This window comes from Acomys russatus, chromosome 6 (assembly GCF_903995435.1).
Source record: "Acomys russatus chromosome 6, mAcoRus1.1, whole genome shotgun sequence".
NCBI classification, from domain to species: Eukaryota; Metazoa; Chordata; class Mammalia; order Rodentia; family Muridae; genus Acomys; species Acomys russatus.
The window spans coordinates 5,365,335-5,381,813 of NC_067142.1; the positions used below are offsets into that span (position 1 = coordinate 5,365,335).

Sequence of the window (16,479 nt, forward strand, 5' to 3'; positions counted from 1 at the left end):
TGGAAACAACTCAGATGTCCCTCAACCAAAGAATGGATAAAGACAATGTGGTACATTTGCACAATAGAATACTACTCAGCTATTGAAAACAAGGAAATCCTGAAATTTGTAGGCCAATAGATGGAACTAGCAATGATCGCCCTGAGTGAGGTAACCCAGACCCAGAAAGACATGCATGGAATATACTCACTTCTAAGTGGATATTAGCCATGAGGTACAGGATAATTTGACTTGATTTTGTATCCAGTTATTTTGGTGAAAGTGTTTATCAGCTGTAGGAGTTCCTTGGTAGAATTTTTGGGGGTTGCTGATATATACTATCACCATTTTTGAACAGCAATACTTTGAGCTCTTCCTTTCCAATTTGTATCCCCTTGACCTCCTTTAGTTGTCTTATTGCTCTAGCTGGGACATCAAGTACTATATTGAGGAGATAAGGAGAGAGTGGGAAGCCTTGTTGTATCCCTGATTTCAGTGGCATTGATTAAAGTTTCTCTCCTTTTAGTTTGATGTTGGCTATGGCTTGCTGTATATTGCCTTTATTATGTTTAGGTCTGTATCTGTATCTCCGATCTCTCCAAGACTTTTAACATGAATGGGTGTTGGATATTCTCAAACGATTTTTCAGCATCTAAGGAGATGAGATACTACACCACACAACAAGGACATTTGCTCAACTATGTTCATAGCAGCTTTATTCATAATAGCCAGAATCTAGAAACAACCTAGATGTCCCTCAACTGAAGAATGGATAAAGAAACTGTGACACATTTATACAATGGAATACTACTCAGCTATTAAAAACAAGGAAGTCAGACTTGATACCCTATGAACAAATACAGGGGGAGGAGGACTCCCTCAGTCACAGTCATAGGGGAAGGGAGTAGGGGGAAGCTGGAGGGAGGGAGGAATGGGAGGATACAAGGGATGGGATAACAATTTAGATTTAATATGAATAAATTAATAAAATATATAAAACAACAAGGAAATCTTGAAATTTGTATGCAAATGGATGAAACTAGAAAAGATCATCTTGAGTGAGGTTGCCCAGACCCAGAAAGACACACATGGTATATACTCACTTATAAGTAGATATTGGCCACATAATACAGGATTACCACACTACAATACACAGACCTAAAGAAACTAAATTATAAGAAGAACCCTATGGAGGATGCTTAATTCTCATTCAGAAGGACAAACAGAATAGACACCGGAAGCAGTTGAAGAGAAAGAATAGGATGGGAGCCTAACATAGATGTCCTCTGAAAGACTCCACCCAGCAGGGGATCCAAGAAGATGCTGAGACTCACAGCCAAACATTGGGGTGGAGCACAGGGAGTCTTATGAAAGAGGTGAGGGATAGAAGGACCTGGAAAAGACGGGAGCTCCACAAGGAGAGCAGCGGAGCCAACAAATCCAGGCAGAGGAGGGAGGTGCTAGAGAGACTGATGCACCAACCAAGGACCATGCATGGTGAGGACCTAGGCCATAGATAGGCAGCACAGTCTCCTTATGAGTCCCACAATATGGGGGGTAGGGACTGCTTCTAACAAGGACTCTGGTGCCCACATGTGAATTACTTCCCACTAGCAGGGCAGCCTTGTCAGGCCAGAGGAAGAGGATACAGACAGTCCAGATGAGACTTGATAGGCTGAGATTACATGTTAGGGGGGGAGGGCTTCCCCTTGCTGAGGACTAGGGGAGCGGGGAGGGGGATTGAAGAGGAAAGGAGAGATTGAGAGGCAATGAGGGAGGGGGATACAATTGGGATATACAGTGAACAAATTTAAAAGAAAGTCAAAATAAATCATTTAACAAAACAAAACAGAACAGAACACTTGCTATTACTCAAACTTCTACCACCTGCCTCCTGAAAAATCAATAATTACTGTTTCTATTTGTAATGAAGGAGCTAGATATGGGAAATACTACAGCATACACAAATGGGATTAAAGAAAACTAATTTAAAAGCAGCACCAGAAAGTAAGCGGAAGGGAGTTTCAGGGCTGTAGAAATGGATCAACAGCTGGGGGCCTTTGCTGCTCTTGCAGAGGACCAGAGCCTGGTGCTTAGCATCCACATGGCAGCTCACAAGCTCCAGTTCAAAGGGATCCAATGTCCTCTTCTGACTTTCACAGGAACCAGGTACACACAGAATGCACTTTATTTTTAGAAACAACACACACACACGTACATGTGCACACATACATGTGTGTGCATGCACACAAACACACATACACACCAAATAAAAGTAAATGAGAAATTAAAAGGGGGTTACAAAGCATGTTATAGAGAAAACAACAGAAAAAGAAGGAACTTGACAGAATAAGTGTACTGATTTTAGAATCCAGAAATCTAAGGAAAAAGCTAGGATAAGATTAGCTCTTACTTAGTAAGACCATATTTTGTAAGATATAGTCAAAATCTGAGACTTAAATATCTATTCCTATTTCTCCTTTTCACCTATAGAACCTAAGTCACGTTGGTCAGGGTTAACTGTCCACTTGAGAGAATCTAGAATTATCAGTGAGCTGGGCAAAACTGTGGGCATTCTCTTGATTAAACAAATTTTGTTGTTGTTGTTGTTTGTGTTTGAGACAGAGTCTCTCTGTGTTAGCTTGGCTGTCCTGGGTGTTAGGATTCTGCTTCAGTCTGCCTACCTGTGATGTCATTGATTACCTGCCATGGGGGCGTGACCCTGCCCAGGGCCATATAAAAGGACAAACCTCCATGTGGCTCTCACTCTCTTTAGGGTACCCTTCCCCCTTTTTCTCCTCCCCCCATGCTCATTTAATAAACTCTGTATAACATAACATCAGCTGCCTGGTACCTTCTATCTATCATCTGCCTTAATTTTTATATATAACACTGAACTCACTTTGTAGACCAGGCTGGCCTCGAACTCACAGCGACCCACCTGCCTCTGTGTCCCAATAGGGAAAGACTCACAGGCTCACCTCCAGTGCAGGCAGAGGCTCCTGAACTGCACACAACAGGGAAGGTGAGCTAATCGCTAGTCTCTCTGCTGACTGTGGGTGCAGTGTGGCCAGTCAGCTGCTCCAAGCTCTGGTGTGTAAGCTAAAAATCAATCCTTTCTCCTGTGAGCTCCTTTTGTCAGGGTCTTTTACCACAGCAGCTAAGATGCAGTATTGAAACTTTGGACTTCACACACTTTATCCATTTCTATTTTAAACAGGGTGTTTAAAAAGCAAGCAAGCAAACAAGAGAGCCCACAGCAGGAGGAAATTCTCTATACCTAAGAGTTTCATGACATTAAGGCAGCCACAAAAACTCAGCAGAGATTAGGTTGAAGTAGAGATTCACGCTGACATGTCACCTTGCATGAACACCACCACCACACAGGCCCCACGGTGTTGGGGGTGTTGGGGAAGCCACTAACCTTGACTTCTGGGAGCTGCATAACCTCAGGAAAGACTTCGATGCAATTGGAGTGAGCAATCACTGTGTGCATGCGCCTGCAATTCATGATTGTTGTTGGGATGGCTTTCAGTTTATTCCCACTGATATCAATTTCTTCAAGTTCCTCTAGTTTTGCCATTTTACTAAAAGAAATGGATGGGGAAATCATCAATTAACTATAAGACAATTTAAAGGTACAGACACAATGTGAAAAAAGAGGAACTTATGACTTTAAAGATTCACATACAACAGTCATTTTTATAAACTTTTTTCACTGCTGCTTCTGAGTAACGAAATGTTTCATCACTTCCTTTTCTCATACAGAACAAATGCTTAAGTTTAACATTTTTGGTTTGTTTGTTTGTTTTTCTCTTCTCTTCTTTTGTTTTTCAAGACAGGGTTTCTCTGTGTAGCCTTGGCTGTCCTGGACTCACTTTGACCAGGTGGGCCTCCAACTCACAGCGATCTGCTTGCCTTTACCTTCCTGAGTGCTGGGATTACAGGCGTGCACCGCCACACACGACTGGTAAGTTCAACTTTTAAACTGAGACGAAGAAAAATCGAGGTTCTTTTGCTCTGAAATTTTCTTTTACTATGTAGTTTAGTGCGAATTCCAGTGGAAATCCTACTTAAATGGACCAAAAGCCAACATTAATTGCTGTGCCTGCTCTGAGCTCAGGTTGAGAGCACGATTCTCTGTGCTGGGCATGAATACCGCAGAGGACGCAGAGAGCACACAGCAGCTCCTGTTAGTGGGTCCTCAGACCCAGCACCCAAACCCGCCTGGCACCACAGACGATTACAAAGTGGTGGCGAGGCACAGGGTAGGTTGACAGCTGCATAACTCATCTCTTCTCATTCTAGAAGAGCCTTTACTCAAGATGGCTCCGAAAGAAACTCCTCTCATGTCTTACTCATCATCTCCATTGATGGATCGTCTCCACCTTACTTTAGTTACATATTTTAGTGTACTTTAGCATTTTTTAAAAGGATGTGTTTCTTTTTCAAACATGTAGCTAACAATTAAAGCAAGCAGCCAGGGAGCAAGAGTTCCATGTTTGCTCTGTCGCTGTGGGGGCACCAGCTCTTCGCCACCGTGGCAGCCTTCACTCCTTAGATCCATTCCCCACGCCATGATGAGTGACCAAGGACTGTGAGAATCCTCGGGAGTTTACAGTCCCTGGTGTTATTTCTACTCTTGGTTCTACCTATTCCAACACACTTAAACAAGGTATCAAGAAACACTATTGCTGTGTTACATGTCAAATGTTGAGATTATCTATTTCTTGGCTTGACATAAAGGCAGGCTTCAGGTATAACAGTAAGTTTTCTTATGAAATCATGCCTTTTGATATCATAAAAATACACCTACCAGGCTGTATAGTTATATTACAAATAACAATGTAGAGCATGAGATAGTTAATTTGATGACGTTGTCCTTCACATTTTAAAAGAAATATGGAGAAATCAATGGGTAATGAGGCATAAGAGAATGAAGAAAGATATGGAAAGTGGGCCCAAGGAAGGAAAAGCTTTCATTTTCAACACAGGAAGAAGGTGGCAAGCAATGCTTGATTGCTGAAGCATGTGCACAACCATCTGGCTAGCGGCCGATTTGGAAGGAGACAGAAAGTCCTGAGAAGTGCAGGTGTCATGGTAGAGACTACATATCACAACCTTATGGGAGAGAAATCATAGCAAGATAACAATCTTTTGTATACTTCATGTTGCTGATGACAACTGGCACTGGTAAGTGGGGCATAGCCTCAGAGCCAATGGTCACTTTTCACACATTGATGTTGGGATAATGTCTTGGGCACTGTGTAGAGGTTGCCTTTGTATCATTCAAATGCTGAGTTCTGTATCAGCAGAGAACTGAGACCAGGCCAAACTTTGGTGTTGGTATTTTTATGTAACATCACCTGTCTCAATGTTTTGTAACATCTTTTCCATCACCTTCTAATTGGTTTAATCAAGAGCTGGTCAGCCTATAGCCAAGAAGTGGGGATAGGCGGGGCTTCCTGGCAGAGATAGGAATGCTGGGAAAGAATCAGGTACTGGATTCACCAGCAAAATGTGGAAGAAGAAACAGGTGCCATGGGACTAAGGAGAGGTAACTAGTCTCATGACAGAAAGTAATTAGTATAAACAGGTTAATTTAAGTTATACGAGCTAGTTGGGAACAAACTAATTTAAGGCCAAACTTTCATATTAATAAAGTCTCCAGGGTTGAGACAGTCTGGCGATGATTGGCGTCCATGTCCAATAATAGATACCATCCAAATTCAGGTCTAAGTGTAGAAGTGACTGTGGCCACTCCCAAAGCATTATCTTTGCATTCCACTGTAAAGTACCAATGCACAGAGACAGCAATTTAACCATCAGTATCAGAGGAGGCGGGAAATGGGAATGAAAACTATATTACCAAACCTAAAGCAATGCAAAAAGTCAATACATGTGTGGATCCCCCTCCTCCTTCAACAGCCTAGGAGGGAGCCCTGGCAGGAGAGAGAATGTTATTTTGGTTTGGTGCCTGCGCTGCACTGACCAGCAGAATACCAGAAGGTTAGTGTTTGTTTCTTTGATGTGTAGGTGTGTGTTCCAAGTCCTAACTTGTACAATAAATGTCAGTGAAATGGAAGTAAATCAAATCCTCCTAGCAAGCTTGGTGTGTGGGGTGCTTCAAAGCCAGACAAAATGCCACTGCTCCCCCAAAACAGAGAGATTAAAAAAGAATCGGTCCTTCTTAGAGCAGTCCTTTACCATGTCAAGCACTTTCTATGTTTGAACAGGTCACCATGATATTTTTGTCTTTTTTCCCTTTCTTCCCTCCCTCCCTTTGTCCTCTTTTTTGAGGTGTGAAGGAGAGGTGATGAGCCACATGGCAGAACATAGTAAAATATCAGCTTTCTACCCTTGTGCTACACCATCCAAGTTTTCGTGTGTGTGTGTGTGTGTGTGTGTGTGTGTGTGTGTGTGTGTGTGTGTGTGTGTGCGCGCGCGCACACGCGCGCGAGCACCTTGGACATGTAAGTGGTACTGAGTAAAGGCCATGTTGGATGTCTTCTACCTCACTGTAACTTTTGAGATATTCATCTGGTTAGTCATCCACTATGAAGGAGACAAACAGTCCTGAGGGCTTATCACTTGACCATGGACCAGCATCTGCCTGGCTGTCTTCCCAGAGCTGGGGTTACAGTCCTACGCTGGCATGCTGGCATGCTTACTTTTCTGTGAACACTGGGGATTGAAACTGGGATCCTCATGCTGTGCTGTAATCACTTTATCAATGGGCTACCCCCTCAAACCAAGTGTGATTGGGTTCCTGGTTTACATGCCAACTTATTTACACACACACACACACACACACACATACACAAAAGAACAAATTATTTAATTGTATGTAATATTCACTAAGTGGTAAAAAAATACCATAAGATAAATTAAAAACTAAAAATGTATCATTTTACTAAATCCTATATAAAAAAAACAATAGATACAGTTCAAAATAATCTGAAAAGTTGCTACGACTAAATTTCTTCAACAGGATAGTCTGCATTAAGTACTAGATTTGAATCAAATCCTATAATGTATTTTTAAAACTTTTACTGCTTGTTTATGTGTATGTATTTGTGAGTCATCTTTCTAGAGTCTCCCCCCAACCCGTGTGTTTGTGTGTGTGTGTGTGTGTATATAAATATTTTTAAAAACAAAAGCCTGTTTAAAAGTGAAATTTGTCTTTAATTCCATCACTTGAGAGGCAAAGACAAATGGATCTCTGAGTTCAAGGCCAGCCTAGTCTACAGAGCTAGTTCTAGGACAGCCAAGGCCACATAAAAAATCCTTATCTCCAAAAACCTAAAACAAAATAAGTAAAATTCAATAAAGAAAAGCTTTCCTCTATCACTCTAGAGAAATTTGTTCTTAGAAGTACTGATTAATATAATATCCAACAGAATAAGATTACTTAATCAGAGTTGATTCCCAACCCTACTATTAAGACAATTTATTAACTTATATTTAGTTTATGTGTATGAACATTTTGCATGCGTATATATGTGTGTACCACATGCATGGTGCCAGCAGAGGTCAGAAGAGGGTTCTGGGTCCTCTGAGACTGCAGTTATAGATAGTTGTGAACCATTGTGTGAGGGCTGGAAACCTGAAGCCAGGTCCTTTGCAAGAGCAACAGGTGGCATCTCTCCAGGCACCCCAAATTCCAACTCTTATACACCACAATAATGTGTTTTGCTTTTTGTTTTCCAAATAAAACTGACTAGCTAAAGAGAAGCAACAGGAAAAACAAAAAATAAACAAACAACAACAACAACAAAAAACCCACCACCACCAACAACAACAAAAGGTTACTAAAAACACATTTTATTTGAAAATGTTAAGAACATTCTAGTGACTGGTTCGGGATATATTCATATTAGAAAAGCCAATAGTGTTGCTCTAAGGCAATGCTTGCTGACTTCAGCTTGCATAACAGATAACTACAAAGGAGGAGGAAGAACAGACATACTTGTCACCACCTTGGACTGAGGCTTCAGCTGTGACATCTTCCTTCTGTGCACATATATCTAAGAACATCCTCTTACCACCCTCTGTTACCTTGCTGGGAAGCTCTGAAGCCGGTTGTAGGCCATGTGCAGGATCTTCAGATGTGGATGCCCGGTTAGCAAGGGCACACACTTATCTGTGAGGCTGTTGTTTGTCAAGTAGAGCTCCTGTAATATGCTGCTCGTCTCCTCAGAAAGTGTGGCTGGGGGCAGGGTTTCCAGCTTGTTTGCAGAAGCGTTTAGGAATCTCAGGCTGCGGAGACAAAATGTAGGTGAGTCCATTAATAAGCTGGAGCTCTAGTTCAGCTCCATCAGCAAATCCAGAACCTGCGTGAGCAGACAGAAGTGGGAGCTGGGCTTAAAAACAGGAACAAAAGACAGGTCCTGGCTTCAGAGGATTCAACGCAGTATGCGTCCAGATCCCCGGCCTACACAGCATGCCCGGTGAACGCAACATCCACCTGCAATTAAATGCAAAGACAAATTGCCTTTTACTGAAATTCAAAGATCACAAGAAATGCTTCTTATAGCTGGTAGAGAATGGAAGAAGTAAGGCTAATAATCTGACATAAGGAAGAAAGCAGGGGGCTGGAGAGATGGCTCAGAGGTTAAGAACACTGACTGTTCTTCCAGAGGTCCTGAGTTCAATTCCCAGCAACCATATGGCGCCTCAAAACCATCTATAATGAGATTGGATGCCCTCTTCTGGCCTGCAAGTGTACATGCAGGCAGAGCACTGTATACAAAATAATAAATAAATCAATGAAAGAAAGAAAGAAAGAAAGAAAGAAAGAAAGAAAGAAAGAAAGAAAGAAAGAAAGAAAGAAAGAAAGCAGTAATCGCTTATTCTTAAAATGAGAAGGTTCTTATACTCAAGATAATTCAGTTAGATCACCACACAACTAAACCTGGAGGTGACATGTCCCTTTTCAGTATGATGTTTGTACAACATTTTACTGTCAAATATCCACAGCTATATGAGGCAATCTACCCTGCAGCAAAACAATGGACTACTGGTAGCAACAGGAATGAAGAGTTACAACTGCTGGGTCAGTGGCTGAATCTCACAGAAACAGCGGTAAGTGAGAGCAGCAGGACACAGCTGGACACAGCTGGATATACATCATGGTTTCATCACAGAGTCCAGACACAGACAAAATCACAGTGTGGTAAGAGACATCATGGTGGCTACAACCCACAGGTGCACAGGGAGTCAGTACAAGGAGGAGCTGCCTGAGGCGTCCATCTCTGTGGACGGAGTGCTGGTTATGCAAGTATCTTTACTCTGAGAAAGTCACCAGGTCCTACTACACTTGGGAGTTTGCTATGTCGTTTTCTCATACTTACAGTATACATCAGAAGATTTACACTCAAATGAGCAGCTACCATGGTTATCAGATGATGGTGTGGACAGTGGTAAAATACAAACAACAGCTTTATACCTGTAAGTCACTTCCTTCCACTTACTGTGAAACACAGGTTCAAGAACAATACAGAGCTGAGGACAAGGAGAGAATCCTTGCCTTAGTCAGGTTCCAACGCATCCAAAGGGCAGGAAGGACAAGGTGGGGACAGATTATGCCATAGCTCTGAACTCAGACATCAGGCTGTGCAGGTGCAGCAACAAGGCTGGAGTGCTCAGTGCACAGGGTCACCAGTCAAAGTCTGTGGACAACTCCATGTGCCCACCATAGACATGTTCCATAAGGAAATGCACCACTCTCATGCAGAAACATTCTGGTTTAACAACTGGTCAACATGCAGAAAATAAAGGACCCAGCCCTACAGGGACATCCAATTCACACCCAACCCTCCAGGCTCAGGAGAATCCTGAACAAGGGGACATCCAATTCACACCCAACCCTCCAGGCTCAGGAGAGTCCTGAACGAGGGGACAGAAAGACTGTAAGAGACAAAGTGGTGGATGTCTATAAGAAAACAGGGTTTTCCAGATGCAATAGGGCTGGTGACCATGTGACCTTACAACAGGTGTGACAGCGCCTATAAGGCCTTTGCAAACTCAAGCCAGAAAAGAAATACAATCCCAGCATAAAGGGCACAGGTGGGCATAAGGCCCCACTGCTAGCTGAGGAGCTGCTAGCATCTGACAGCTGTTCAAGGCGAACTGTTAATTTTCTTTAATGATATGATCCCATGCTACAGGGCAGCCCCTTCAAGAGTACTGGAGAAACAGAAATTGGGCTCCTTGAGTTAAAGAGAGGGGGAGTTCGAGAATGAAAACACCAAGTTGGATGGGTAGGGAAGTAACAGCTGACTGGGGAAAGTTGGAGAAGGAATATGATCAAAATACATTGTATCAAATTATCAAAGAATTAACAAAATATTATTTAAAAACTCATCTTGGTTTAAACAGTTCATATGGGTGCTGGGCTGTTCTAGCATATGTTGAGAAAAAGTAATTTTAAAAAGGAAGAATATAGAACGCTGGGTAGTTATTTTTTTCATCTTGGACTATTTTTAAAGGCTTTATATTAGGAGCCCTTCCTAGTATTGCCACTCTCAGCTCTCATATACTAATTTACAGTCCAACTCTGCATACATACCCCGTAGTTATACACACCCAACTACATGAACTACTTATCTGAGGAAAAGCAACTTCCTCAAAATAAAATATTTTCCATTAAAGAAACATGTATTCTGTTGACATTTAAAGAAAAGGAGAGGGGGGTGGGTAAGGGTTGAAATGGTCTGTAGAAACCATAAATAATCACGGAAATTATAGCTGTGTGTTACAGAGCAGAAAATTAAAGGTCAATCACTCAGTTTTCAACTGGTCTTAACTAGGAAGAAAAGCAGTTTTCACTAGAATTCTTTGTCTTTTAGGTTCCATTTCTACAAGCTGACTTAAATAAACCAGTTCTTCGGTACAGAATTAGAATAAATTAAAATGTAAGAATTGCGTTTTTATTGCCCTTAAAATATCATGGAGTAGGGTCAACTGGGAAACTATCTAACAACTGTTAAAATACAATTCTCTAGGAAATGTGCAGTTAAAGACACATAAAAGACTGGAGAGACAATGAATTCATGAATATTTGCATACTTTTAGGCCAGAAAAAAAGGAAAATGTTGTTTTAAAAACATTGACACATCAATGCTCATCTATAAAGCTGCAAAAGAGATTTTTAAAGTCCCTAGCATCTGAACAAGAGGAAGAAAATTATTTCCAAGGATTTCTCGTTGGCTGCCTGAAATTGCCAGCATTTATGGAACTCTCTACTCTTCACAGAAAATTAAGAGTAGGAAAACCTTGTACCATACTCCTCTTAGAAATGAAGCTAAGTTAGCTGTAATTATGGGGGTAGAGCCTAAGGATGGTTTTGAGCCACATAAAGCCTAACTCTGGTAAGGGTAAAATGTGGCCTAACACGCTTTTTATTTTATCACAATCTCAGGAAAATTAAACACAACAGCCAGTCTCTTAAAATAGTCTTTCTTCAGTTTGAATATTGTAGCAGGAGCCAAATTGAATAGATTTAATGGTCTAGAAGTCTCCCTTCCCTCCAGGAGGAACAACTACTTTTAATATGCAAAACTGTCCAGTGTAGAGAGCAGCTGACTTAATGATAAGCTGCATTAAAACTCCCAGCCTTCAACCTGAACAACAAGCTACATCCTCAAGTCATGACAGTGTGGCAACCAATGAAAGACTGCTTAATGTGCTAAGCTATCTTTCAGTCACAGCTCTTTTCAAGATATAATTGTCTTTTATTCTATAGGAAGCGGAATGCTCCTATTTGCCATCTCCCTAGATGCTCTCATTATCCTAGACATCTCTCCTAATTCACAGAAGACAGAACCAAAACCAAGAAAGTCAGATCACTCGGCAATAGTCAAACAGTGGTGAGTGGCAGGGACAGGAATTTCATCAGCCTCAACAGACCATTGCTCCTAACACATCTCTGCAGAATCCAGATGTTACAAACCTTCTGCAAAGAAGGTTTTCACAGGACCCTTTCTGCAAAGCAGCTGGGGTCTAGCAGGACCTGCTGGAACAATGTGAAGAGACTGTGCACAGCACTTCTAACTCGACTTGTATAATCAATGAACAGCTCTGAGCACAACACCTCTCCTTAGCAGAAAGCAAAAGGCACAGATGAAAAGGCACAGATATGGTTCCTGCCCAAGAGCACCTGGGAAGCCTCAGCAAGACAGAAAGCTGCTCTTTGTTTTGTTTGATTTTCAGAAGCCCCATATACTGTAAAATTTTAGACCTTGTATCTGTGGAGAGGAGTGCAGGGTTTCGTGACACAATCGACTTACACTGCAGCAGGACGTCAGGCACTGTGCATGTTTGGATTAACTTTCACGATGGTTCTAGGCCTTGCTCTCCATTTGAATCCAATGGCTAAGATACAACATATTCTACTTTTTGGTAGAATTCTACTTCTGTGCCCTATGTTTTTAAGGTGTTGCACAATACAACCTGCATTTCTTGTTGTTATTTATCATTCACATCTACTTTGATAAGGCAAATACACTCAGGGCCTGTGCAACACTTTATGATGGTTACTTAGAGGACATGGTTTACATGGCCAGTCTACACACATGCAATACAGATGTGTAGCTCAAAGTTCATGCAACAGCACTTAGCCTTACTCTGTGATATATAGTGATTTATGGCATTACGGACTTTGTGAGACAGAGCTTCACTGTATACCCCAGTCTGGCTTCAAACTACACATCCTCCTGCATCAGCCTTCTGCACGCTGGGATGATAGATGTGTGCCACTGGGCTTGGTATGACTAACTTGGAAGAGTTAGTTATAACTCACTATACTCATGTTATATCCCACTAGGCAGTTTGAAAACACAACCACAAATATTTGTTATTTAGAACTATGGAGGAGGAGAGTAAGGAATGAGGGTGAAGGACATTCAATCTTAGAAATTCACATCAATGTTATCTGGAAGGTCTAGGGACTTGGACAATACAGCCTTTAAATACACCCACAGGAAAACAATACATATTTAACAAGCTGTTGAACTCAAACATTAATTTTAACGGCTTAAATTAGTTAACACTGATAGAGTACTGCAGATGAGCCTTCAGAGTGAATCCTGCTTGCACCAATTACCCTGTGTTCTTCACAAGGCCCAGCAGGTCACTCTGTGTTCTCTTACCATGTATTCTTATTCTCCTCTCACCAGTCTGTGTCTTAAATGACTCTGATGCCTTTTAAGAGTTTTAGATAATTGTTTAGTAGAATGTTACTCCATATGGGATGCTCCATGGTTTGTCATCACTAGAATAAGGCCACATACAATGGTGGTGGACCCCATAGGCTCATATATTTGAATACCTGGTCCTCCTTTTATGAAAGTGTTTGGGAAGGACTAGGACACGTAGCCTTGTTGGGAGGAGGTGTGTCACTAAGAGTAGACTTGCTGGTTTTAGAGCCCACACCATTTCCAGTCAGTTCTCTCTTTCTCTCTGCCTTGTGCTTCTAAGCTCTCAGCTATTGCTCCAGTACCATGCCTGCCTGCCTACTGCCATGTTGTTTACCATGATGGGCATGGACTCACGCTGACCTGTAGCCCCCAGTGTTTTCTTCTAAGTTGTCTTGGTTATGGTATCTCAGAAAAGTAATTAAGACAAGAATGTTATTTATTGTTTGTCATCACTAGAATACAGTTGTGCAGAATGCTACTCAGAAAAGTAATTAAGACAAGAATGTTACTTGTTGTTTGTCATCACTAGAATACAGTTGTGCAGAATGCTACTCAGAAAAGTGATTAAGACAAGAATGTTACTTATTGTTTGTCATCACTAGAATACAGCTGTGCAGAATGCTGCTATGTATGAGTTGCTATAAGCATCACTAGGTAAGGTTATGGAAGGTTATCACAGAGGAGTGGCTCAATGGTCTATCATCATGAGAATGAAGGTCTGTATTTTTGTCAGAGATCAAAAGTTGTACCATCCTTAGTATACCATATTAGGTGGAACACAAGGCCAATGTCACACTACTGTCAACATTAGCTCAGATTACTTGGTATTACCAATTATAACCACTTAAACTTCCATTTCTCCCCCCCCCCCCCATAGATAATAAATTTGGAGGAAGATAAGGTAAGACTATGTCAACGCTCCATTTCTTATCATATTTCTCTTTATAGTTCATTTATTTATCCATTGTATATACATACTTTCCTGTGTATGTAGAATCAGAAAACAACTTGTAGGCACTGGTTCTCTCCATTTACTCTGTAGGTCACCATCGTTAAGTGACAAAGCACCTTTACCACATGCGCCATCTTGTTGGCTCTTGCTCATTATCTTTTGCTTTCAACAATATTTGTCAATAATCTTAGCCAAATCTGTATGACTCCTTTTACTTATAGTTATCAATTTGAAATTAAACTGTAAGGAGGATTCCTACTTGTTTGCTCTTTTTTTTTTTTTTTTTTTACTTTGTACAATAAAGACTTGCAAACATTTATTTTATTCTACTTGGCACATTCATTACTCTCATTTTGCATTTATTACTAGAACCATCCCAGAGACAGCATGTTTTCTGACATACTTTGGTACATCTTGTGCTTGGTCAGCTCTAGTGCTAGAATCAATCCTGGTTTACATTTGTGAATTTGAGTGTTCTGATATTTTCTTCATAAAACTTTAGCACATTTCTTTCTTTCTTTCTTTCTTTCTTTCTTTCTTCCTTCCTTCCTCCCTTTCTTTTGGAAAATTAAAGAGTTTTTATTCTATGCAATATGCATAGACTTGGTACATAATTTCTTAGTTTTTACTTTAGGAAAAAGAAAGATGATAAATATTTGTAAATTTCTCTGTTCCTATTACAAAATGCTGTTATGACATCAACAATCACCTATACATACAAACATCAACTCTACACATGATTTATGCCTAGGAATCACCTCATCTAATAAGTCTAGAAGCTTCTTTGAAAATGTAGTTACTTCATAGCTAAGCCACAGACGTGAAAGCAGCTCTGGCCCCAGAAAAACAAGGGAGCACACTCACATGTAATGTCATCAGTGTAAAAACTTCACAAAACCACACATATAACTGTCCCCAGTGTAAAAGTCACTTCACAGTCTATCTACCACCATCAAAGGCAGAATGTTCCACCACCACCACATGCAGATGCCCCGACTGTTTCAATTCCAGTTCTTAACAAAAGGTAGAACTTGGCATGATTCTCCATTGTCAGAGCTCAAAATAGTAGTAGAAAATGTCCATGGGCTACAAAAAGGGGAACTGAATATCAAACGTTAAACCACCTTCATCTTTTCTAAGTTGACAACTTAAGGAGTTGAGGCCTAATTGGTTTCTTGTTTAGCATATTTTGTAAATTTACTCCTAACTATCCAATCTTTCTTGACACCAATTTAAATGGGGGTTTGCAATCAATATACCCTCTCTCACTGGTATTGCCTGTACACATGAAGCCCCCCAATATGAATGCTATATCCTGCTACTCTACCCGCCTGAAATGTTTAAGACTGAATTACTTATTACCAACTCTGGAGCTCTCAGGTATGCAATTATGGCTTATGGAAGCAGAGAACTTCGTTCTTTACTACTAATTCTCATGCCTGTGATTAATTTTTACAGAATTTCATAGCTAATATATCTAACATAATATTGAGTAGCGATGGAATAAGTAGGCATCCAAGTCCCATTACCAGGCCTAGCAGAAATACCCCAGGGTTCCTATTTAAAGTGGCTTCTAGAATTATGGTGTGTGTATCGAGGACAACAAAGTACCCTATGGTTTCCTATTTAAAAATGACTTTAGAATTATAGTGTGTGTATATAAGAGTAATGAAGTATACACAATTACTATATTTTAATTAAAACCTTTCAGCATCAGAATTCACAAACAGATACACATTTTGTTCATTAATCTATCATCTAATGGATATGGGTAACTTTCACTTTTGTGGTGACTTTAATTCAATCATGTGCATGATGTGTGCATGTGTATGTGTCTGCATGCGTGTACAATGTTTGGACTCAGCTATTACAATATTACACACAGACACATAATTTTCTTCTATAGGATGATTTTTTTAAAAGGAAAGTGGTTTTTGTTTTTTATTTTTGTTTTAACCAACAGTTACCTAGTACTTACAAATCGTTACTAAATTATTCCCCCACCCTGAAAATGGTGCACATGTGCATATGAAAGCAAGAGGTCAGTACTGAACTGGGTGTTTCCCTCCTTAGCTTTGGAGACAGGGTCTGTCACAGAACTAACAGTTCACAAATTCAGCTAAATTACTTGTCTGGCAAGCCACAGAGAATTTCCTGCCTGCCTCCCTGTAGCTGCGCTACAGGCATGAGCCACCACTCTTGCCTTTCCTCTTGAGGCCTTCATGGTTGTATGACAAGCACTTTTCCAACTGAGCATCATTGCCAGGCTGTCCATTTGAGTTTTTATATGATCATTTACTGTCCAACTTATGGACTTTCTACTGTAAGATCTTCAGTTTCCTGCCAAAA

General features: G+C 40.7%; 1 protein-coding gene across 1 annotated transcript in view; it reads right to left on the reverse strand.

The window, feature by feature from the left end:
• Phlpp1 (PH domain and leucine rich repeat protein phosphatase 1) overlaps positions 1-16,479 on the reverse strand; it is a 209,266-nt gene that overhangs the window by 21,743 nt on the left and 171,044 nt on the right. The window contains exons 11-12 of the mRNA XM_051147211.1: positions 8,038-8,238; positions 3,404-3,566 (exon numbers count right to left, since the gene is read on the reverse strand). Of these exons, the coding sequence (XP_051003168.1) occupies positions 3,404-3,566; positions 8,038-8,238 (364 nt within the window). The remainder of the gene's footprint in view (positions 1-3,403; positions 3,567-8,037; positions 8,239-16,479) is intronic.